Source organism: Xenopus laevis, chromosome 6L, assembly GCF_017654675.1.
Source record: "Xenopus laevis strain J_2021 chromosome 6L, Xenopus_laevis_v10.1, whole genome shotgun sequence".
NCBI classification, from domain to species: Eukaryota; Metazoa; Chordata; class Amphibia; order Anura; family Pipidae; genus Xenopus; species Xenopus laevis.
This window is the reverse complement of record NC_054381.1, coordinates 130,672,730-130,694,320: the sequence shown is the minus strand read 5'-3', so window position 1 is coordinate 130,694,320 and position 21,591 is coordinate 130,672,730. Positions and strand designations below refer to the sequence as shown.

Below are 21,591 nucleotides of genomic sequence, written 5' to 3'. Positions count from 1 at the left end.
AATCACATATTTTAACTTGGGTCAACGTTTCTGCATTCATTCAGAAATGAATCTCAATCTGTAAAATAAGCCACATTTTGTTTTCCTGAGGTTGTGGCATTTAATGATTATTAAAGCAAAGGGGCTCTTACTTAAAGGTTAGCGAAGTTTAAACCTAATACATATGAAGATAGTTGAAGAAGTATAGTTTGGTGGTTATATTGTGTCTTCATCAATAGTGCGATAATGTGGACAGGCCAGGATTTGTGGGAAGGCCTCAAAGGCCTGGGCCTAGGGCAGCAGAATTTCAGGTGTGACATGCCGCTCAGCCACATTTGAATGGATTCCGAGTACTGAAGAAATGCGTGAACTTTGTTAGCTCTTTAAATCTCCTAAGCACCAATCCTCAGTGCACCAAACCCAACGAGATAGGACTTGGGCATGCATTGGAATGGGAAGGGGGGCCAGCATAGGGGCTCTCAGTTTGTAAATCCAGGCCTGGTAGGATAAGGTAGTTTTAGGCCCTGGAGTGATTCAGTAAATTGACCTAGAAGGTTTTGGGACCCATAAAAAGTGCCTGACAAAGCTGGTGTACTGGGCTCAGAGCTGTAGAGTCCGGGACAATTTAATTTATGGTGTAATTTATGGTGAATAGACTGTGTTTTGAACAATTCCTGTAACTGCTTGAAATGTGAAAAGCATGATAGTCATGAATGCAAGTGTGAGAAATGTTACTGGTTGGCTCGTGATTAATCCAATTCTTTGGGAAAAAAGAAAAAAGCTACAATTTACTGACTACTCCTGGCACCCTTATACTTGTTTTCTATGGTCTAGTGTGGAGGTAGAAATTATATGAAATAGGAAATAGGAAATAGGATTTGTTGTTAAAAAATAGTTTATTTGTCGGTGATGAACCGGTACAAACTCTAAATGTTCAAACAAAGGATTCCCCGTGTAATTTAGGAGAAGGACAAGACCCAAAGCCACCACAGATTCTATCAATAAATTGACAACCTTAAAAAACAGAAAATCAGAAAAATGTGCAATTTTAGGGAAATGATACTCCAGAGCATATTTTTGCATTCATTGAAGAAACTCACCAAAGACTTCATCTGAACTCAGTCTGTGCCAATTTACTGTGAAACTCTCATAGCGGTGAAGAATTCGCAAAATGAATTGAAGTCAATGGGAGTCTGAATAATTTTGATGCGAGAAAATTTTTATGCAACATTACACAACATTTTTTTCTGACACAGTGGATTTTTCACCTACCTATTATTATCGCAGATTCGCCAATTCATTCGCTTGTGTCGAAACGCAAATTTGTGTCTTCCGTATTTATTCACCTATCACTACTGAGGAGTCTTTCACTGGTTGCAAACTCTAAGATTTTTAATATATATATATATATATATATATATATATATATATATATATATATATATATATATATATGGCTCTGTAAATGCAAATAAGACCAGTGTCGGACTGGGACTCCAGGGGCCCACCCAAAAACTTTACACCTGGGGCCCACCATAAAACCTTACACCAGGGGGCCAATACTAATATTCTTCATCTTCTCAATCAACCTCTGCTCTCTTTATACTATAACCAATTATTCCATCTATTTAGCCTCTTTGTTCTCATGAAAATAGGGAATGACCATGAAATAGGCCAAAAGTTTAGCAGCATGAGGGGCCACTGACACCTGGGCCCACCGGGAGTTTTCCTGGTATCCCGGCGGGCCAGTCCGAAACTGAATAAGACACAGAGCTTGCTAGACCAATCTGGCATCCAATCATTTGCCACCTGAAAGTACATTTTACATCCAGGATTTCACACAGTCTATAAGCCTCACTTATAAACACAAGCATGAACATTGGCAGATAAGAAAATGTAGAGGAAACATTGTTGTGCTGCAGTTGTTTGGACTTTTGGACACGACTGAACAGAATAATAGAAATGAAGATTGTGTAGGAATCCGTATGGCCCATGAATACAGTATGGGGCATATGTAGGGCTGCCTATAAGCCTTTTAAGGAGAACTAAAAATGCCATATTTTATATACTGAACTTATTGCACCAGCCTAAAGTTTCAGCTTGTCAATAGCAGCAATGATCAAGGACTTCAAACTTGTCACAGGGGGTCACCATCTTGGAAAGTGTCTGTGACACTCACATGCTCAGTGGGCTCTGAGCAGCTGTTGAGAAGCTAAGCTTAGGGCTCGTCGCAAATTATCAAGCAGAAAATGAGGTTTGTCTGTAATATAAGCTGATGCTAAAGGGCTGATTATTAAATTCTGATGCTAGTTGCACTGGTTTCTGTGCTGCCATGTAGTAATTATCTGTATTAATTACTAATCAGCCTTATATTGTGGCATTTCTATTCTATGTGTACTGTATATTGTGAGTGGGTCCCTAAGCTCAGTAAGTGACAGAAGCACAGAGCATGTGCAGTGAATCAGCAGAAAAGAAGATGGGGAGCTACTGGGGCATCTTTGGAGACACAGATCTTTACTGCTAAAGGGCTGTCAGTGCCGATTCTAATGAATCGGCACTGAGACGGCTTCTTAAATGCCGCCCCTCCCCTTGTAGGAACACTAATGCGGAGCGTGCAACTGCGCTCTCTCGATGAATTTCCGGTTTCAAAAACGGAAATTCGGCTCTTTAAAGTGACAGGAGTGTCTTTTTGCCGCCCCTCGAAACTTATCTGGCACTGCCGCCTGAGGTGAGCGCCTCAGCTCGCCTCATTGGTGGAGCGCACCTGAGGGCTGTGGTTGCCTTGGGTTGGTACAGAAGCACAAAACATAATGTACAACCTTTCTAGCTACTTTAGTTAGGCTTTAGTTCTCCTTTAAGGAACAGATGAATGTACTTTGCATTTATCATCCAGGCCACTGTAAGAATCCCCTGCAGTTCTGCAGATTCAGATGGGGATCCCTGATAAGCTTTGCCCTGCATATCACAACCTGAAGTCCTGCAGGAAGCCCCATTTATCCCTCCATGACCCCCCCCCCCCTTCTCCACAGCAGCCCATTTCTCTGGCATCTCCCAAAGAATTTGCTCTGCATCAACCCCAATGATTAAACTGCCAACAACGAGAATAATACAGAATATGAGTCTCGCAGCTTTCCCCCGCACTTCACCTCTCCTGGCCCATATGTTGACACATGGCCTCGTTGACTTCTTATAAATGTACTATAGATTGTACATTAGCCCATACGTAAGGTACAGTTTTCAAGTTTATAGCAGTTTTAGGATATAATATCATGAAAGCTACTTACCACATGGTTGAAGCCATACTTCTGCTGCTGAAGATTTACACAATAACTGTTCCTTAAATAGTTCCTTTGTACTAAGAGCTGAGAGAGAGAGAAAAAATAAATAGAACATTGAAGCCCAAAATACATCTAAAATAAGCATTTCTTCAGCTCAAAAATTGCTCTGCTCAGTAGTAGGATTTGACTGTGTTAGTTTACAAGGCATTTCCCCGCCCATCTTTTCCTTGGCCACTCACCGCCCATATTAACATTACCAACACTGACAATAGCTCTGACTGGGTTTATTGAAATGCTTTGTGCAAAGACAAGGAAATGACATATAAGTAAGGAGATTTATTAATCAAGGCTAAAAACACCTTCACATAATCATTGTTTAGCGGAGGGATAACCCAGCTTCAAGCAGTGTCATATTCTCCGAAAAAGGCAAATGATTCTTCATGACTGTAGTAACCCAAACCTTTGCCAATCTGCCCTCTAAGTTGTGCTGCTCAAGTAGTGACACAAGTGCAAATAAGTTATTGTACTGAGTACAGAAAATGCTTTATGAACATGCATTACAAAATCAATACCTATTTTACATTAAAATGTAGTACCATCTGCCAATTAATGTCGTACTTCAACAAGGGCTGTGAGGGAAACAATGTCACAGTTACTACCTCAAAAATGATGCTGTTATCCTACTGTTAATAGGCATCATCTCTCCCTACTATACCTGCTATCCCACAGTCACACTCCCTTCCCAGAGACTATTATCCCACTGTTACTATAGGAACCATCTCTCCCTACTATACCTGATATCCCACAGTCACACTCCCTTCCCAGAGACTATTATCCCACTGTTACTATAGGAACCATCTCTCCCTACTATACCTGCTATCCCACAGTCACACTCCCTTCCCAGAGACTATTATCCCACTGTTACTATAGACACTATCTCTCCCTACTATACCTGCTATCCCAAAGCCACACTCCCTTCCCAGAGGATATTGTCCCACTGCTACAATAGGCACCATTATCAACCTATGGGGCAGATTCGTCAGTGTTAAATTAAAGCTCATCAGTGTCAGCACAGTAAAATTCCCACACTCTTTATTCCTAACTTTGCAAATGTGAGTGGTGTGACAAACCGCCTCATGCCCCCTGATGTCATAGACCCTCCCCCAAGACATCACTGGCCCCGCCCCTGACGGTATATGTCCACTCCCAATGTTATCTGCCCCTCTCCCTACCTGGACTACCAAGCCACAAAATGTGACAACCCTAGTTAGGAGTGATGGGGGGGGGAGTGCAGCAGCAGTGGTGAAAGAGTAAAATAAAACAATCAGCAGTTGTTTATGGATTTCATACAATTTATGGTAGAAACGTTTCTCAGCATTACACTGGAATAACAACATAAAATAAATTCTTGACTTTTATTGGTATTGCGAAATATTTGATAGAAAACAAAAAAGAGCTTTTTTTGTCACAATAACAAAATAAAATAAATAATAATAATAATAATAAATAAATAAATAGGCAAATGTAGGCAGTACAATTTTTCAGTACAGGTGATAAGTATTTTCTTTCAGCTTAAAAGGCAACTGCAACAATGGATTTGGTTGATAATTTGTGAATTTATTGGAAAATGACCAAATAACATTTACAAACTATTTTTTGTCAAAGTTTTTGTTAAAGCAGATACATGAAGAAATATGAAGAAAAAAATATGAAAAAGAAAAAACAAGTTATATACTGTAACATATATACAGCGGTTGGGTTACATGCCAGATCCACCAATTAGAGTTTGAATTATCTGCATCATAACCTTGATTAAATTTTATCACATGCTTCCATATCATTCTGTAACATACGCTTTTCATATAATCGGATCCTTGGTGAACCTAGTGTGTAACTCTCAAGATATTAAGTGTGTTACGGAAACCCAGAAATCTTATATTCCGACCATATTTGGAGCATAGTTCCATGGTCTGTGCAGCCCCTAAAATATTGTGGGTTGCAATATATTTTGTACAGCCTTGCTGGAACTAATCCGTTCTATGGAGAACCTCTATAGATGTTTCTCTGGTAGTTACGAAGGTCCTCCCTTTATTCCCAGTCAGGCTACACTGTGACCATTGCTGAGTTGAGAGAGTCTTTGCTTTTTGTTGTTATGAGAGCGTTGATTGAGCATGTTATAGTGTGTGTGCTAGTGTGTGTTGTAGTGTGTTGTAGTGTGTGTTGTAGTGTGTGCTAGTGTGTGTTGTAGTGTGTGTTGTAGTGTTTGCTAGTGTGTGCTAGTGTGGCTTGTTGGCATATGGATTTGAAACTCAAGGACATAATAATCTCGCATTGCTTTCCTGTTGGTTTACATAATGTGCAAGTTGTGAGGCTCAAAAATGTTCTTGAGGAGGGGCTTACGAAAAAATGTTTTTTCATTTTTCCAGAAATCTAAAAAAAAACAAAAATAAGAAAAAAATATTTAAAGAAAATGGAAAAAAAACCTTACATATCCTTTTACATACATATCCTTGCTTTTGACTTTTTTGTCGCTATCTCATCTTCCAGGTGTAATAAGAAAATAATAGTTTGCACTGCACCTGTACTTGCACTTGCACCAGCACAACTGTATTATAAAGCAGGTGTGTCTTAGCCACACCCCATCCCATCCAGGTCATACCCTAAGCACACTCCCTGCCTTACATTTCAAAGGATTTTGACAGCATTTTAACGGTGTCAAATGTTCATCAGCTACATTCTTAATTATAAGACAAAGTCCAGACCAAGGCAGGCCCAAAGGAAACCAATTAAATATCACTGTGTATGGTTATTAGGTCACTTGAAAACTCAGGGATATGTCTAGAAATTGCAGCTTGATGGGCTTCATTTATTGATTTAAATGCCCTGTACCATGCATTCATTTGACTGTAATGGGCATGGACAGGCAGATGTTCAAAACAAAAGAGTGTACTACTGATTTATTAATTCTCTGTAAAATCTCAAACAATTCCCTTAGGTATAGGATCCATTATCCAGAAACCTTCAAATTAAGGGAAGGCCATCTCCCATAGACCCATTTTATCCAAATAATTAAATTTAAAAAAAAAAAAAAAAAAATTTGTAATGTAAAGGGGTGGTTTACCTTTACATTAACTTTTGTATGTTATAAGCAACTTTTCAACTGGTCTGCATTTTTTCTTTTTCATAGTTTTTGAATCATTTGACTTCTTTGTCTTTTCAGCTTTCAAATGGAGGGTCGCTGACCTCATAAAGAAACAAATGCTCTGTAAGGCTACAAATGTATCGTTATTGCTACTTTTTATTACTGATCCTTCTTTTGAGGTCCTCTCCTATTCATATCCCAGTTTCTTATTCAAATCAGTGCATGGTTGCTAGGATAACTTTTAATCAACTAGATTGCTGAAATTACAAACTGGAGAGCTGCTGAATAAAAAGCGTATTAACTCAAAAACCACAAATAATAAAAAAAACAAATACCAATTGCAAATTGTCTCCACTCTCTACATCAACAATCTGGTTGCTAGGGTCCACATTACCATATTGATGTAAATAAAAGACAGGAATATGAATAGGAGATGGGCTGAATAGAAAGATGAGTAATAAAAAATAGCAATAACAATACATTTGTACCATTACAGAGCATTGGTTTTTTTCGATGGTGTCCCCCATTTGAAAGCTGGAAAGAGTCATAAGAAAAAGGCAAATAATTCAAAAACTATAAAAAAGAAAAAAGGTGAATTGAAAAGTTGCTTAGAATTAACCCATAACATACTAAAAGGTGAAACACCCCTTTAACTGCTGTCTCTTCAACCTTTCTGTCGGTTCCTGTGCCCTCTTTCTTTTTTTTCATTTTTCCCACATCTCACACACCTCTCCATCCTTCACTGACTTCATCCTCACCTACCCGAGGCATACCCATGGACTCCCAGAGTCCCCCCTGCTTTTACATCTGGCTGATCTGCAGCCCACCCACTGATATAGATGTCAGTAACCCTGAATGCTGCTGAGTGCAAGCCCACCATTTAAAGGAGAACTAAACACATTTTATATACTGGACTTATTGCACCAGCCTAGAATTTCAGCTTCTCAATAGCAGCAATGATCTAGGACTTCAAACTTGTCACAGGGGGTCACCATCTTGGAAAGTGTCTGTGACACTCACATGCTCAGTGGGCTCTGAGCAGCTGTTGAGAAGCTAAGCTTAGGGGTCGTCACTAATTATCCAGCAGAAAATGAGGTTGGACTGTAATATAAGCTGATGCTACAGGGCTGATTATTAAATTCTGATGCTAATTGCCCTGGTTTCTGTGCTGCCATGTAGTAATTATCTGTATTAATTACTAACTGACATTTAAATTCTATGGGTACTGTATTTTGTGAGTGGGTCCCTAAGCTCAGTAAGTGACAGCAGCACAGAGCATGTGCAGTGAATCAGCAGAAAAGAAGATGTGGAGCTACTGGGGCATCTTTGGAGACAGATCTTTACTGCTAAAGGGCTGTGGTTGCCTTGGGCTGGTACAGAAGCACAAAACATAATGTACAACATTTCTAGCTACTTCTTTAGTTACGCTTTAGTTCTCCTTTAACATGGTAAAACATTACAATTCATAATATCAGTGTGTGTGCATGACACAAATTACAGTCATGAAGTCTACTTACAACTTCCATAGCCTGTTCTTATTCCTTCTGAATAAGAGAGACGTTACCACAAAACGCCATCTTTTCTTGTTCACCAGCAAGAACTTTGAAGGAGAATATATATTTATCCTAGTAAAACATAGAATAATACAAAGAATCAACGTTGAAACACAAAATTACAATATTTTTCATTAATCACCTCTACTGCTTCTTTTCAATGTTCACCTTGGCTATGGATTTATGGCATTCTGTCAACATTTGGCTTATTCTGTAGATTTATTCTTTCTGTAGTTCCCTGTGCTAACGAGAGGCTACAAAACTGTGTGTTACTCTGTAATAATATCATGGAAAAGGCCATGTTGTTTGCCCAGTTTGAATTGGACTTTTGAAACCAGGCTCATCCTTAATAGTGAGCTTTCAATAGTGAGGCATCTTGCTCTTGAAGTAAACAGTCAATTGTGTAGTGGGAATTGATATATTGTTCATATATTATTAAGAATTCAGAGAAGGCTGTCTTTTCCATCCCTTCTTTTTATATGTTAATCTAATAACACCCTGAGTGATTACAGGATCTTGGAGTATTTATATTTTGTATATAAGTTCCAGTTTCTCTTTCCCTTCCCTCATTTGGATACTTACAGTAGCAGAGACAATGTCAGCACAACTGTATAATATGGTGGTAATATTCACATGTACGTTTGCTGGAAAGGTCAAATCTGAAATGTGATCTTAAAATGTTTAGCCTATTTTAGACCAGGTCTCCACTGGGCAATGTTTCCTCTAAAACGTACACTCATGCGCGCGCACACAAATTTTGAGGCCAGTGCACCCAACAAATTGTGGAGCACACAAAGAATTTTTTTTTTTTTTATTAATTCTGACCTAAGTACACAATTTATAAAAACTGTGCACACAAGTTTATTATGTATACACAAAAGACATTTTTTTGCGCACATAGCCGAGAAGGAATAAAAGGAAACATTGCCCCTGGGTTGTCCTTTGGGAGGTTGTATAAGTAACAATTTAAGTTTCTTCGACAATCTGACAAATCCGTCAAATTATTTTGAGATTAGTGGGGCACGGAACAATTGTTTCATCCGACATCTGTCAGAAAATCGATTGGTCAGGTTAGAAAATGTTCATTGATCACAATGAAATGTATCCATTGTCCAATTGTTTAGATATATCAATAGTGATGACAATCCTTGCAAAATATATATATATTGTTTTACTTTTATGGACGCTATATAGATGATCTCATACAGTGGCGGAACTACCGGGGGGAGCAGAGGGTGCGAGCGGGCCAGGGCCCGCACCCCGTAAGGGCCCCCCGGCAGTTCACGCGCCGCTAATTCCCGGCCAGTTTCGGGCATACGGAGGGGGGCTGGGGGCCCGGCTGCGTGTCCTGCGCCAGGGCCTGCCCCCCTCTAGTTACGTTTCTGATCTCATATTAATATGGATTGTGGATGAAAGAAATTTTAAGAACTTTGTTCAATATTTGATCTATAATGATCTCAACCTTTGTTTTACCTCTGAATTCCACTGTACACAAATCAATTTTTTGGACATCCTTTTAAAGGGCAAGGACGATGGAATTATGACCACCATTTATCGTAAAGATTATGCTGCAAACACCATCTTGCAGGCTTCCTTGTACCATCCTAAACATTTTATTAAGAATATTCCAACAGGACAATTTTTGTATCTTAGACGCTTATTTTCCAATTTTTATGAATTTGTGAAAGAATCCTGTAATTTGCAGGACAAACTTCTCCAGCGGCTTCACTTACCTGTCCTTATCAAAGCTTTTGAAAGGGCTTTTAAAAACCCAATGGAATTCTCTTTTGCAGAAATCCTCCTCTAATAACCCAGAACAATTTTGATGCAAACAGGAGCACCATTATGCATTCTTACCCTTATTATTTAGTCCTCAGCTTTCAAGCATCAAAGGTATCTGGCCATATGGTCAGTTTGGGGGGAAAAGTCGCCAGGCAACAAATCTCGTCTTCGTCACGGCGACTAATCTCCCTGATCTGCCTTTCCCTGTCTTCCACCGGCTAAAATGAAAATCGCCTGGTGGCAGGCACTCGGAGTGCTTCGTTTTCCAAAGTCGCCCATAATTGCCTCACGAGAATACTTCGGGAGACTTCGGAAAACAAGGTGCTCCAAGTGCCTGCCCTGAGGCGATTTTGATTTTAGCCAGCAGAAGGCAGGGGAAGGCAAATCAGGGAGATTTGTCTCTGCGAAGAAGAGGAGATTTGTCGCCTGGCGGCTAATCTCCCAGAATCTGCCCGTGTCGCTAGACCATAACAAACACTTTCCTATACTACAGACGGATATTAAACTTAAAACCATCCTGGGCTCAGAATGCAGATTCCTAACTAGGAAGTGTGACACACTGGGAAAGAGCTTATCACCTAGTGCTATTTGTGATACAGAGAAAAAAACACCCACCTGGCTTTCTTGCAGAGGCACCTTTAAATGTGGCTCTACACGCTGCAAATTATGTTCCTAAAAATACTAAAAATTCTATATACTTAATTACATGTAACCAATGTAGCATGCAATACTTTGGACAGACCTCACAGTGTTTGAGGGAACGCATCAGGGAACATATTTCTGATATTCGAAATGAAAAGCCCATATATATATCAAAACATTTTTTGTCTTGCACTAAGGGAAACCTTGACCACTTCCAAATACAAGGAATTGAGCGAGTTACAGTCCCATATAGGGGTGGCGATAAACTGCAAAAAATACTTAAACGTGAAGTGTTTTGGATATTCACTCTCGACACTAGGCTACCCAAGGGCATGAATTCGGATTTTGACGTATTTTATTATTATGATTAGATATACCTTCGGTGCACATACTTTTATATTTACTTTTATACTTTTCATATCCCCTTATATACCTTGATAATATTTATTCTTCTGAAAAAACAAAACCGTTCCTATGTCAAATAATTGTCTGCTATAACCCTATAAATATACCTACAATGAAAAAGAGGTTTGATGATTTATGCACTTTTATATTTATATACATTTTTTCTATATATTTACATCAAGATATGTACATGTCTATTTCTACATATGTGCATGTACATCATAAGATTTTCTATTTTTCTATTTATATATTTATATTGCATTGTACAACTTTTTGTACTATTTCTCTTAGAACTATTTTTTTGTTTTATAAAGCATTTATTTGTGCATTTAAGTTTGTCCATGATATATGCATTACCTTTGTAATAGGGTACGTGATCCCTTTAAATTGTGAATAGACCATGTCTGTTTTCCCCTCCTCCTCCTTTCTGATTAGGCCTTTAAATACTGAACCATGTTTCTAAGTGTCCAAGCCTATGACTAAGTGTCCTAGAGACATGAAAGGCGAGAGATGTGTGTATAAATAAAAGTATCTATTTTTATCTACCAATTTTTTGGTCGGAACTATATATAGTCTACCAGAGTTGCACCAACACTTGTTTGTCTCCAAACAGGCAGCTACCCACAGTTTCCCAGCTTCAACTAGACAATATCTCTTGAAATGGTAGGTTGTATTGATGGATAAATCGTACATTTAAAGCATTGTTCCAGGTCCTATGATAATGAAAAGATCTTTTAAAAATCTTAACAACAAAACTAGTTGATTATGTGCCACTTAGAGCTGACTAGTTGATTATGTGCCATTAGAAATCATGGGGCCCCGAACAACAAAATTTTTGGGGCTCCACCACCCCAGACCCCATGCCCAAGCCCAGATCCCACCAACTCCACGCCACAGTTAAAAGACCACACAGACATCAGTGCTAAAAACTGTAACCCCCCCCCACACGAGTTATAAAAAGCCATTGATGGTCAGGGCCCCCTTGTAAGTTACATTCCAAAACGTATATCCCAACGCCAATTCTGAGATTCTAAATTAATATAAGTAATTTCTATCCGCTTTATCCTCTATAACACGAAGATTTATAGCGGTTAAAATCCGCTCACCGTTGGTAGTAATTGGCCCGGGTGCGCCTGCCCCGAGCCCTGCGTTTATTACACAATCCTTCCCACGTTATTTCCAACGGTTATTTGCATTCATAGATAAATATATATATGGATCAGCTTACCCTCTCCAAGGGGTGACCCGGGTGCTGCCACCCCGAGTCTGTCGCTAAGGGAGACGTTTTCACAATACACATCCAAGTCGTTGCAGCGCACTCCAAAGTCAAAAGGATTGCTCAGATAGATTATCAGTTAAAAGATCATCCTTTATTGATTTACATCAGGTTAAAAAAGAAATGCTAGCTCATGGTCTGACGCGTTTCGTAACTATGTACTTCATCAGAGACCTCCTTATAAGTTAAACAAAAAACATTGGTGGCAGGGGCCTATAGAGTATTAAAATAATACATGGGTGGCCAGGGGTTTAAAAAAACACACAATGGTGTTCACTAGAATTGAACTTCAGGACTTAAATTTTGGCTACTTCTGTGACTTTGGGTCTTTTCACCGCTTCAGAACTTCAACTTCGGCTCACTTCGTGACTTTGGGTCTTTTTGCCGCTTCAGGACTTCAACTTCGGCCCGCTTTGTGACTTTGGGTCTTTTTGACGAGTCCGGACTTCAGCTTCGACTGTTTTTGTGACTTCGGGTCTTTTTGCTGCTTTGGGACTTCGACCATTTGGGACTTTGGCTTTTCGGGCCCGGTACACCTGTAACCCTTGTGCCCCCCTGATGGCATCCCTGTGTACCACTACATGTAAAAGAGTGTACAGAAAATCCTGGTGCTCACCCATCACTAGTACTAAGTAGCACAGGCATGGGACCTGTTATCCAGAATGCTCGGGACCTGTGGTTTTCTGGAAAAGGGATCTTTACGTAATTTGGATCTTCATAATCATGTAGAAAATCATGTAAACATTAAATAAACCCGATAGGCTGGTTTTGCTTTCAATGCTAATCTATAATTCATTATTACACATTTTAGATCTCTCTGGGTATTAAATATCAGTATGACATGATTCGTAAAATAATAGGGCATTACCTGAACCAGATGCAGTCTGGGCAACAGAGTGTCTGAACTAAACTCAATTGTTTCTGTAAAAAAGAACATAAAAATATAAAGAAAACAATACATGTTACAGCAAATAGCAATGCATATATTTTCTCTGTTACAGAACCAAAAAATTGTAATTATTTGTTTGAATGGTATATCATTTGTTTTTATACAGATATGGGACCTGTTATCCAGAATGCTTAGGACTGATAATGGATCTTTCTGTAATTTGGATCTTCAGACATTGTCTGCTAGAAAATCCTGTAAACATTAAATAAGCCCAATAGGCTGGCTTTGCTTCCAATGAGGATTAATTATATCTTAGTTTGGATCAAGTACAAGCTACTGTTTTATTATTACAGAGAACTGTTATTATTAATTGCAGAACTTTCTGGATAATGGGTTTCCAGATAACGGATCCTATACCTATACACCAGTATTTAGTTATCTCCTCTAACAGTAAAACCATTTATTTGAAGTATAAGAAGTAAAAAAAAAGCATTTGGCTCCTCACCAAACCACAAATTTAAAGGGGGGTGAAATATTGGGAATAACCCCATGTGCCATTGCCCGTGTTTTATCTGTTGTCTGAATAAAGCTTCACCCTGTCTACTGTGTTAAATGAAGCCTTGTGTGCATTAAGCAGGGCAAAACCTGAAAGTGAAATAAAGTCACACAAAAACCACATCAGCAATCCACCGAGAGTCCTGTGCGGCACCAATTTCTAAGATCTGACCCGAACCCGCAACCCACAGCCAGCGACCCATTACCGCAACCCGCATATTTACCCACTTTGATCCACTACCCGATCCAGACCTGCAACTGCCTTATCCGCAACCCACCAACCACCATCAAACAGGAAGTGATGGTGTTGCAAACCGGAAGTGATGTCATGAAAAGTGGGAGGGACAGAAACAAGTTTTGTAAAACTTTAAAAGGAGTAAAATATAGACAATATTGCATAAGAAATTTAGATGGGATCCACAACCCGACACGCGACCCACAGACCCACGACTCCGCAAACCCATTGGTATACCCGCACCTGAAAATCCTCCCCTTATTCCGCAGGGTGCTCTTTTTTTTGTGGGTAACCCGCGGGTACCCGATGCGCTGCAGGACTCTACACCGAGAAGCTTCTGTATAATGTAATTCTGCACCTTATCTCACAACCTAACAGGCTGCAGCTGGGGAAGGCAGGGGTTCTGTTTATACACTGGGGCTCCTTACATAGCTGCTAATCTATCTTGTTAGATGTGCAGTTTATCTTGTAATGCACCAAATGTGATGTTTGTATGGTTCAAACATATAAATATATCATTTAATAAGCAACATACCTCCCTTTATGGCACCGCAAAAGGGATAGTAATCATCAGCTCCTGAACACAGAACATATTTATACTCTGAGACTTTTACAGATTGTTTCCAGACATCAACTTGTACAGATACGCGCAGTAAATCCATCCCTGTGAGAAAACAATTCATTTACTGTATAACTGAGGTGGAATACAAGATCATTTGCTACAAAGTGAAACAGGAAAGAGGCAGAAATGGGTATGGGGCAGGTACGGGTAAAACCAAAAGTACGTAGGGTAGGTGGAAAATACAGAAAACAAATTAGGGTGGTGAAGAGAATGCACAATTACATAGTAGGACAGGGTACTAAATTGCATACATTTAATTACCAAGCAACTAATCAGGTCTTTGCTTTCATTTTCCAACTTTCCAACTAGTTGTTATTAGCAACTGCAAAAATCAGCCCAAAGATAAAAATAAGGAATGTTAGGGAAACAGAGCAAACAAGATAGACCGAGTCGGCAGCTTATTGGCCCATGTATGGGGCCCGTCGATGGCTTGCCCGATCGATTTCTGGCCGAAAGTCGGTCAGATGTCGATCGGACAGGACTAAAAAACCCATCGGATTGCAGCCGCATCTGTTAGTTGATGCGGTCCTGCGATCCAAACGCCCGTTACCCATCCCTAGGGCCCAACGATCGGATCAGCTGGATATTGCCCACCTCAAGGTGGGCATATCGGGGAGAGATCCGCTCATTTGGTGACATCGCCAAACGAGCGGATCTCTCCGTGTATGGCCACCATTAGGCCCAGGAGCAGGACACCCATAAGTAATTGTGGTTTCAGGTTGATTTGTTGACATGGCAAAGGAATCATTGTGGGCAGGAAGACAAGACCCCTAGCATATGTCATGTGAAATCCTGTGAGACCCACCATGTACCCCATTTTGTGCCAGCCATCTTGTAGCCCATACAAATCCTTGTGCCTCAAAAATTTGCCACATGTGACTATCTTTGCCTCCCACCAAGAAACCCAGTCAACCCCTGTGCCTTAGAAAAACCATGTGCCTTGGACTTCTCATGCTGTGCTCTATGTGAATCATTGTACGTCCAATACTGCAGACATACTTTTTCGCTTTTAAACAAACTGATAAGGTCCCATCTAGAATATGCAGTGCAGTTTTGGACTCCAGTGCTTAAATGGGATATTACTGAAATAGAGTAAGTCCTAAGAAGGGCAACTAAGTTGGTAGAAGATGTGAAAAGATACAGATTCTGCTCATAGACAACTCCTCACCTTACAGATATATAAGGCAGAGAAGGTGCACCCATGACAGTATTACTTTTAACTGTTTAATTTTTGGTGTTTTGCAATGTTATATGAACACATAACCAGAAATAAAAAAAGCGTAACCCTTACTGGTAATCCACGTTAAACTCAAACGATGGAATTCTCCTACTTTGTATGTACATGGATGTAACGAAAGAGTAAGAGCATTCCTTTCATCTATAAAAAAAATTAAAATAAAATTATTCGACTTTATAAAAAAAAAAAAAAGGTTATGGGATCTGTTATCCGTAATGCTTGGAACCTGGGGCTTTCCAGATATGGGGTTTTGTGTCATTTGGAGGCCATGCATTAAGAAACACATAAATATTAACAAAAAAACCCAGGACAAGATTATTTTTAATTCTTACAAAGCAAAATCAAATCCAATAAAAACAACACATTTGTATAAATAGGATGGGGACTGGCATTTGAGTATTTCTAAGTTTTATGGATGGCAGGTTTCCAGCTTTTTTCAGAGTTATAAACAATATTTATGAGGAAAATGCATGAAACAAAGTCCAACTGGTTTATGGTTTAAAAAGGCAGTTCACAGTATGAGATAGATAGATATTCAAATAATCTGCCTATTGTTTCATTAAAAAACAATGACAAGTGCTTACAGAATTCTGAACAAATTATTCATGAGCCCAGCTCCCTGGTTTAAAGGGGTTGTTGACCTTTAAATTACCTTTTAGTGTGATGCAGAGAGTAATATTCTGAGACAATTGGTTTTCATTTTTTATTATAGGTACAGGACCAATTACCCGGGATGCTCAGGACCTGTGGTTTTCCGGATAATGGAGCTTTCCTTACTATGGATTGTTATACCTTAAGTCTACTAGAAAATCATATAAACATGCACTTGCTCAGCCTACTTTAATGAACAGAATGCAGGAACACAAGGAACCTTATGGCAATTCAACAGTTTAGTGACTTGTATCCATAGATGCAACCGACTTGCGCCAAGAGAACTGGTGCCATGACACTGTACCCACTACAAAAAGTGTGAGACACAACTAGCACTTGATTTTTCAATGCATATTTGCCTCAGTATTTGTCATCAACATGCTTAAGTTGGTACCCGCTACCATGCTGGAATTCTGGAGAAAAAAATGCAGCATAGTAAGGGGGTTATTTATCAAGGTCTGAATGTATCGCAATATCGGCTGCTACAAACCCCCTATCTAACCCACTGGGGTTTTTAACACTTATTTATTATTACATTTTCCCGAAAATTACCTTTGCGGGAAAAGACAGGTTTCAGAATTTATTAAACCCCAAGGGCTATATTCAGAGCTTAGTAAATAACCCCCTAAGCGTCTGAAAATTCTGGGTTCACAAAAGAGCCCTCTTGTATCTGAGCTATCTGTATATTGACCATGATTTGTTTACAGTATCCTTCTTTGAAATATGGTATGATATATGTATTGATATGAAACATAACTAACATGATAATCACAGCAAACTTTCGGAACATTCCTAAATCATGTCACTTCCACCTAAGGAACATATCCAAAATACGATCATTTATCACCTAAGATGCTGCCAATATTCTTATTCACTCTCTCATCATATCACATCTAGACTACTGTAACCCTCTTTTAATTGGCCTTCCCCGACCAGAGACTGTCACCTCTGTTTAACATGCGAAATGGCTTTTTGACTCTTCTTCTTTATCAGTTAAAGCTGGTTTACAAAATGTGAGAGGTTTAATTGACCTGTGTGCTAGATTCTTCTTCTTTCATGCATGTATTTTTCTATGAAAGAAAATACAACTTCACTTCAGAATGGTTGGGGCAGAGGGGGGTCTGCAGGCCCGGATTTGAGGAAAGGCCACCTGGGCCCGGGCCTAGGGCAGCAGGATTTTAGGGGGGCAGCATGCTGCCCAACCACACCCACATTTGTTCAGAAATACTGGGGATGCGCAGGAGATACAATCGTTTTAATTTCCCATGCGCCAATTGCTCCAGTCCAGATGATGAAAATTTGCACTAATAATTGGGAGGGGATGGGGCGACGAACGGCAGTGGGCCTAGGGGCGCCCACTATGTAAATCCGGCCCTGGGGGTCTGAGCATACACAAACATACAGTACTTCTGTGTGTGTGCAAAACAATTGATACAGTTTTATATGAATGCCTGGGTATGCATCTTAGCTTAGAAGTATTATTCCCAGGGCTTTCTTTTATTAAAATGTGGGTTTTCATTATACAGGAACATTTCAGCTCACAGATATCATGCAGTCTGGTTGCTTTACCAGCTTCCTTTTTTTAACCGTTTTTCTTTTTTTTTTATAAAATAAAGTAAATAAAACAGTTCATTAAAACAGTGCATTTTTCTATAGAAAATAGAAAATTGCCATAGTTGGAACAACTCTCTTAGATTGCCAATAGCCTGTGCAGAGAGATAGTATAAACTATGCCAGGATGATGTATATGTTTTCCAAAGTACTAAACACAATTAGGAAAGTGAAAGTAAAGTGGTCTTTGTTTCATAGAAAATTCTAGCTCCATGTAGGGTTGCCACCTTTTGCAGAAAAATACCGGCCTTCCTATATATTTATCTTTTTTCCCTATTAATATTGGGATCAACCATCATTTTTACCGGCCCGGTTGGTAAAATACTGGCCAGCTGGCAGCCCTAGCTCCATGCCTTGCATTACACCAGATCCAGCAGGGGCAGAGACAAGGCAGGCACATATACCAGACCCTTGAAACTTGTTTCTGGAAGGAGAACCAGGAGCCAGTGAGAGAGGTTTCAGGCACTGATGATGTGTTTGTGCCACTTCAAAATTCCCCCCAAAATAGTCCAGACATCCATCAATCCTTTATATGTGATAAAATGCTTAATGTTCAGTCTAATCATAGTCAGAGGATAATAATGATTTAAAAGTACCCCAAAGAGATCAACCGATATATATTAATATCTAATTATAAGTTACTCACCGCACAAAGTATACCAGACTTCTAGACTCGGCGACTTGCACAATAAGATTTCTCGAGATGCTTCCAAGGGCCCAACACTGAAAAGAAAGGCAAAGAGTAAGTAAAACCTGCCCGACATTATAAATCTCCTCTGCTTAAGACTCACAGAGAATACCCAGAAGCAGTAATACGAGACTGGTGGCTGGTTTCATTTTCATAACAATGTTTTTTCAGAAACAATTCCCTGAAACAACAATCACAGGAAACATGATGGAAAGTAACCAGTAAACCCCACACCCAAACAAAATAGTTCTCTACTGCAACCTACAATGTTTGTTTGCTTTTTACTGTTTCACTTTTTCGATATAACCAGGTTTTGGAGCAGCTCTTCTGCTATGTGTGGATGAGCATACTTTCCACCTGGTACAGTTTCAATTCAGAAATTGCATTTTCAGCAGCTATTTAATTTTTTTTTTTTTATCTGCGCTAAAATGTTACCATGCATATTGTTTTTTCCAGAAAAATAAATGCACCAGGGAAAAAAGTAATTATCAGAGTTTTCCCATGTTTTGTTTCCCCAAAATATAAAGAAAAATGGTATTTCACACCAGAAAAACTCAGGCTCCTTACCTTTGACTCCATTGGATTGGAGCCATTTTGCAAAGTTTTCTAGTTTTTCCAGATTTTTCACTAGAACATGTCCGTTTAGCTTGGAAAGGCATACCTCCAATGTGTACGTCAGTGCTATTAAATCTTCTAAAGTTTCATACATCTGTCTGTTAAAACTCCACAGTTTATCAAAAAATATTACAGAAAAAAAAGTTTCATTTTTCACCTTCTAAAGCAGCTCTGGGAGGGGGGGTCGCCGACCCTGTAAACTGTTCTAAATTGATACATTTAGTTGATACATTTCTTATCTTTGTCCCTGCTGAGCAGAATCCCTGGGTTTCATTACAGGCAGCTGTTAGACTTGATACAATAGTTGCTAATACTCCAGAGATGCTGCTGAGAAATGGATCAACTACATTTTGCAAAATTGTAACAGTTTAGCGTCTGGACCTGAATAACTGAGCTGCCAGACTCAAACACCAGACACAGAAGCATTAAACGTTAAATTTAGATTTTGGAAATGGTATTTCAACGGAATTGATACAATAGCTGCAAATATTCCAAAGAAATCAACTTATGCATAGAGTTGCCACCCGGCCGGTATTTTGCCGGCCTAGCCGGTAAAACACCTGCCAAGGCCGGGGCCGGTATTACAAATTTACCAGCAATGTAGCTGCCGGTAAATTTATAATACCCTTTAAAAAAAGCCCCTGGCCTGCCCCCAATTCGCACAGAACTTACCTTTTTTCCAGCGCTGTGGACATCTCTGTGATGTTGCTCCGCCCCTTTTTTGGCACATCACGTAGCTCCGCCCCCTGGTGGTGCCCACCCCCCACTGGCCGGTAATATTTTATAGTAAAGGTGGCAACCCTTCTTATGTAGCAAATTGTAACATTTGAGAATCTGCACCAGGATCACTCAGCTGACAGACCGAAACACCAGGAGTCAGGAAAATTAAAGGGGAGATTCACCTTTAAAGGACCAGTAACAAACTTTTTTTTTTTTTTAAATTGTTTCTTTTTAACGATCCATTGTACGGCACTCGATTTCTCCTCCCTGGCTATCTCCTATAGAAGGCAGGGAGGAGAAATTGAGCGCCGCACAATGGATCATCGTCTGTCGCAGTTTCTGAAGAGGAGTGCAAGCAGAGAATCGGTAAGTAATTTCTTAATAAAAGCTTTGCGAATTAAAAGTTAAAACTGTCTTGGTGGTTTTTTCCATTAAAAAGAAAAAAAAATTGTTACTGGACTTTTAGTTAACTTTTAGTGTGTTACAGAATGCCAAATTCTAAGCAACTTTTCAGTTGGTCTTCATTATTTATTTTGAATAGTTTTTTAATTATTTGCCTACTTCTGACTCTTTCTAGCTTTCAAATGGGATTCACAGACCCCATCTAAAAAAACAAATGCTCTGTATGGCTACACATATTTTTATTGCTACTTTTTTTTACTCAACTTTCTATTCAGGCCTCTCCTATTCGTATTCCAGTCTCTTATTTAAATCAGTGTTTGGTTGCTAGGGTAATTTTGACCCTAGCGACCAGACTGCTGAAATTCCAAACTGGAGAACTGCTGAATAACTCAAAAAATACAAATAAAAAATTAACTCAAAGGAGAACAACCCCTTTAAACTTTGATTATGGAAAAATGGTAAGAAATAAAAAAATGGAAACTAATTGAAAAAAAACATTTCTGGTGAACAATCTGAAAACAACTGAACTGAAAAGGTGTTTTGAAGTTGAACAAGCTGTGGAAAAGAATTGGTTTCACCGGTGATGATTTATGAATTAGGTTAAAGGGGGTGTATACTTATGCAATCAGTTATTTTGTGTAAATTTCATTGCAGAGATCTGTTTTCACTTTTGACATGTCAAAAACAGAAAAATACATAGACGGTGAATCAATGTTTTATCACATAATCATAATTAATATCTGTCCTGCAATATGTCCTCATTATAACAAAAATAATTGGTGAGCTTATGCTTTTTGACCATAGTGGTCTTCCTCAGGGGCAAAATAATAAATCATTTCTTTTTGATTATTTATTATTATTTGTGCCCCAGAGGCAGAACACTGTGGTCCAAATGCATTGGGTTCACCAATTATTTTTGTAAACCCCTCTTTTTTATTTCATAAACATTTTTATTCTTGTAAACGGAGTGCGCAATCCGCTTCCAGTTTTTTTGCATGTTAATTTTGGGGTCTCACATGGGGAGCGTCCTATGGATTAGCACCTTGTAATTTTATTTTACATGTGTTTGCCATCTTACTTTACTTTTTAGTCTTTGATTGTTTCACAGCCTCTAAGAACATGTTATGCAAAATTCCCTATGAGGGTAAAGATAATCGGCAAAAGCACTAGGAAACATAATTTCCATGAGGGGAAAGATCACTTTCTATAGAAGACAAGTTGAAGCTACAGTCTACCACAGGTTAGAGAATTTTGATCTGCATCCTGGCATTCAGGACAAAATAAACGAGGTTTGGGTGATCACCTACAG

At 39.2% G+C, this 21,591-nt stretch overlaps 2 protein-coding genes across 6 annotated transcripts in view; both read right to left on the bottom strand.

Moving 5' to 3' along the window:
* The window catches only part of LOC121394747, a 33,395-nt gene extending 29,884 nt beyond the window's left edge, over positions 1-3,511 (bottom strand). Inside the window, exon 1 of one of the 2 annotated variants that reach the window (XM_041566509.1) lies at positions 3,264-3,511. In XM_041566509.1, coding sequence (XP_041422443.1) covers positions 3,264-3,402 — 139 coding nt within the window. In that variant the 5' untranslated portion in view covers positions 3,403-3,511. The remainder of the gene's footprint in view (positions 1-3,263) is intronic. The other variant, XM_041566510.1, reaches the window with a different exon arrangement.
* A 1,342-nt stretch (positions 3,512-4,853) lies between these two features.
* LOC121394746 (lymphocyte antigen 96-like) lies at positions 4,854-19,065 on the bottom strand. Of its 4 annotated transcripts, XM_041566506.1 has the most exons (6): positions 18,504-19,043; positions 15,650-15,736; positions 14,272-14,400; positions 12,926-12,978; positions 7,917-8,024; positions 4,854-5,687 (listed from the first exon to the last, which is right to left on the bottom strand). In XM_041566506.1, exons 1-5 carry the CDS (start codon positions 18,619-18,621, stop codon positions 7,935-7,937), a joined length of 477 nt encoding a protein of 158 aa, XP_041422440.1. In that variant the 5' UTR covers positions 18,622-19,043; the 3' UTR covers positions 4,854-5,687; positions 7,917-7,934. The 4 variants fall into 4 exon arrangements, with proteins under 4 accessions (XP_041422440.1, XP_041422442.1, XP_041422441.1 ...); XM_041566508.1 differs by lacking the exons at positions 4,854-5,687; positions 7,917-8,024 and adding an exon at positions 12,398-12,740 and having other exon boundaries at positions 18,504-19,052; XM_041566505.1 differs by lacking the exons at positions 4,854-5,687; positions 7,917-8,024 and having other exon boundaries at positions 12,776-12,978; positions 18,504-19,055.
* Between the last annotated feature and the right edge of the window lie 2,526 nt (positions 19,066-21,591).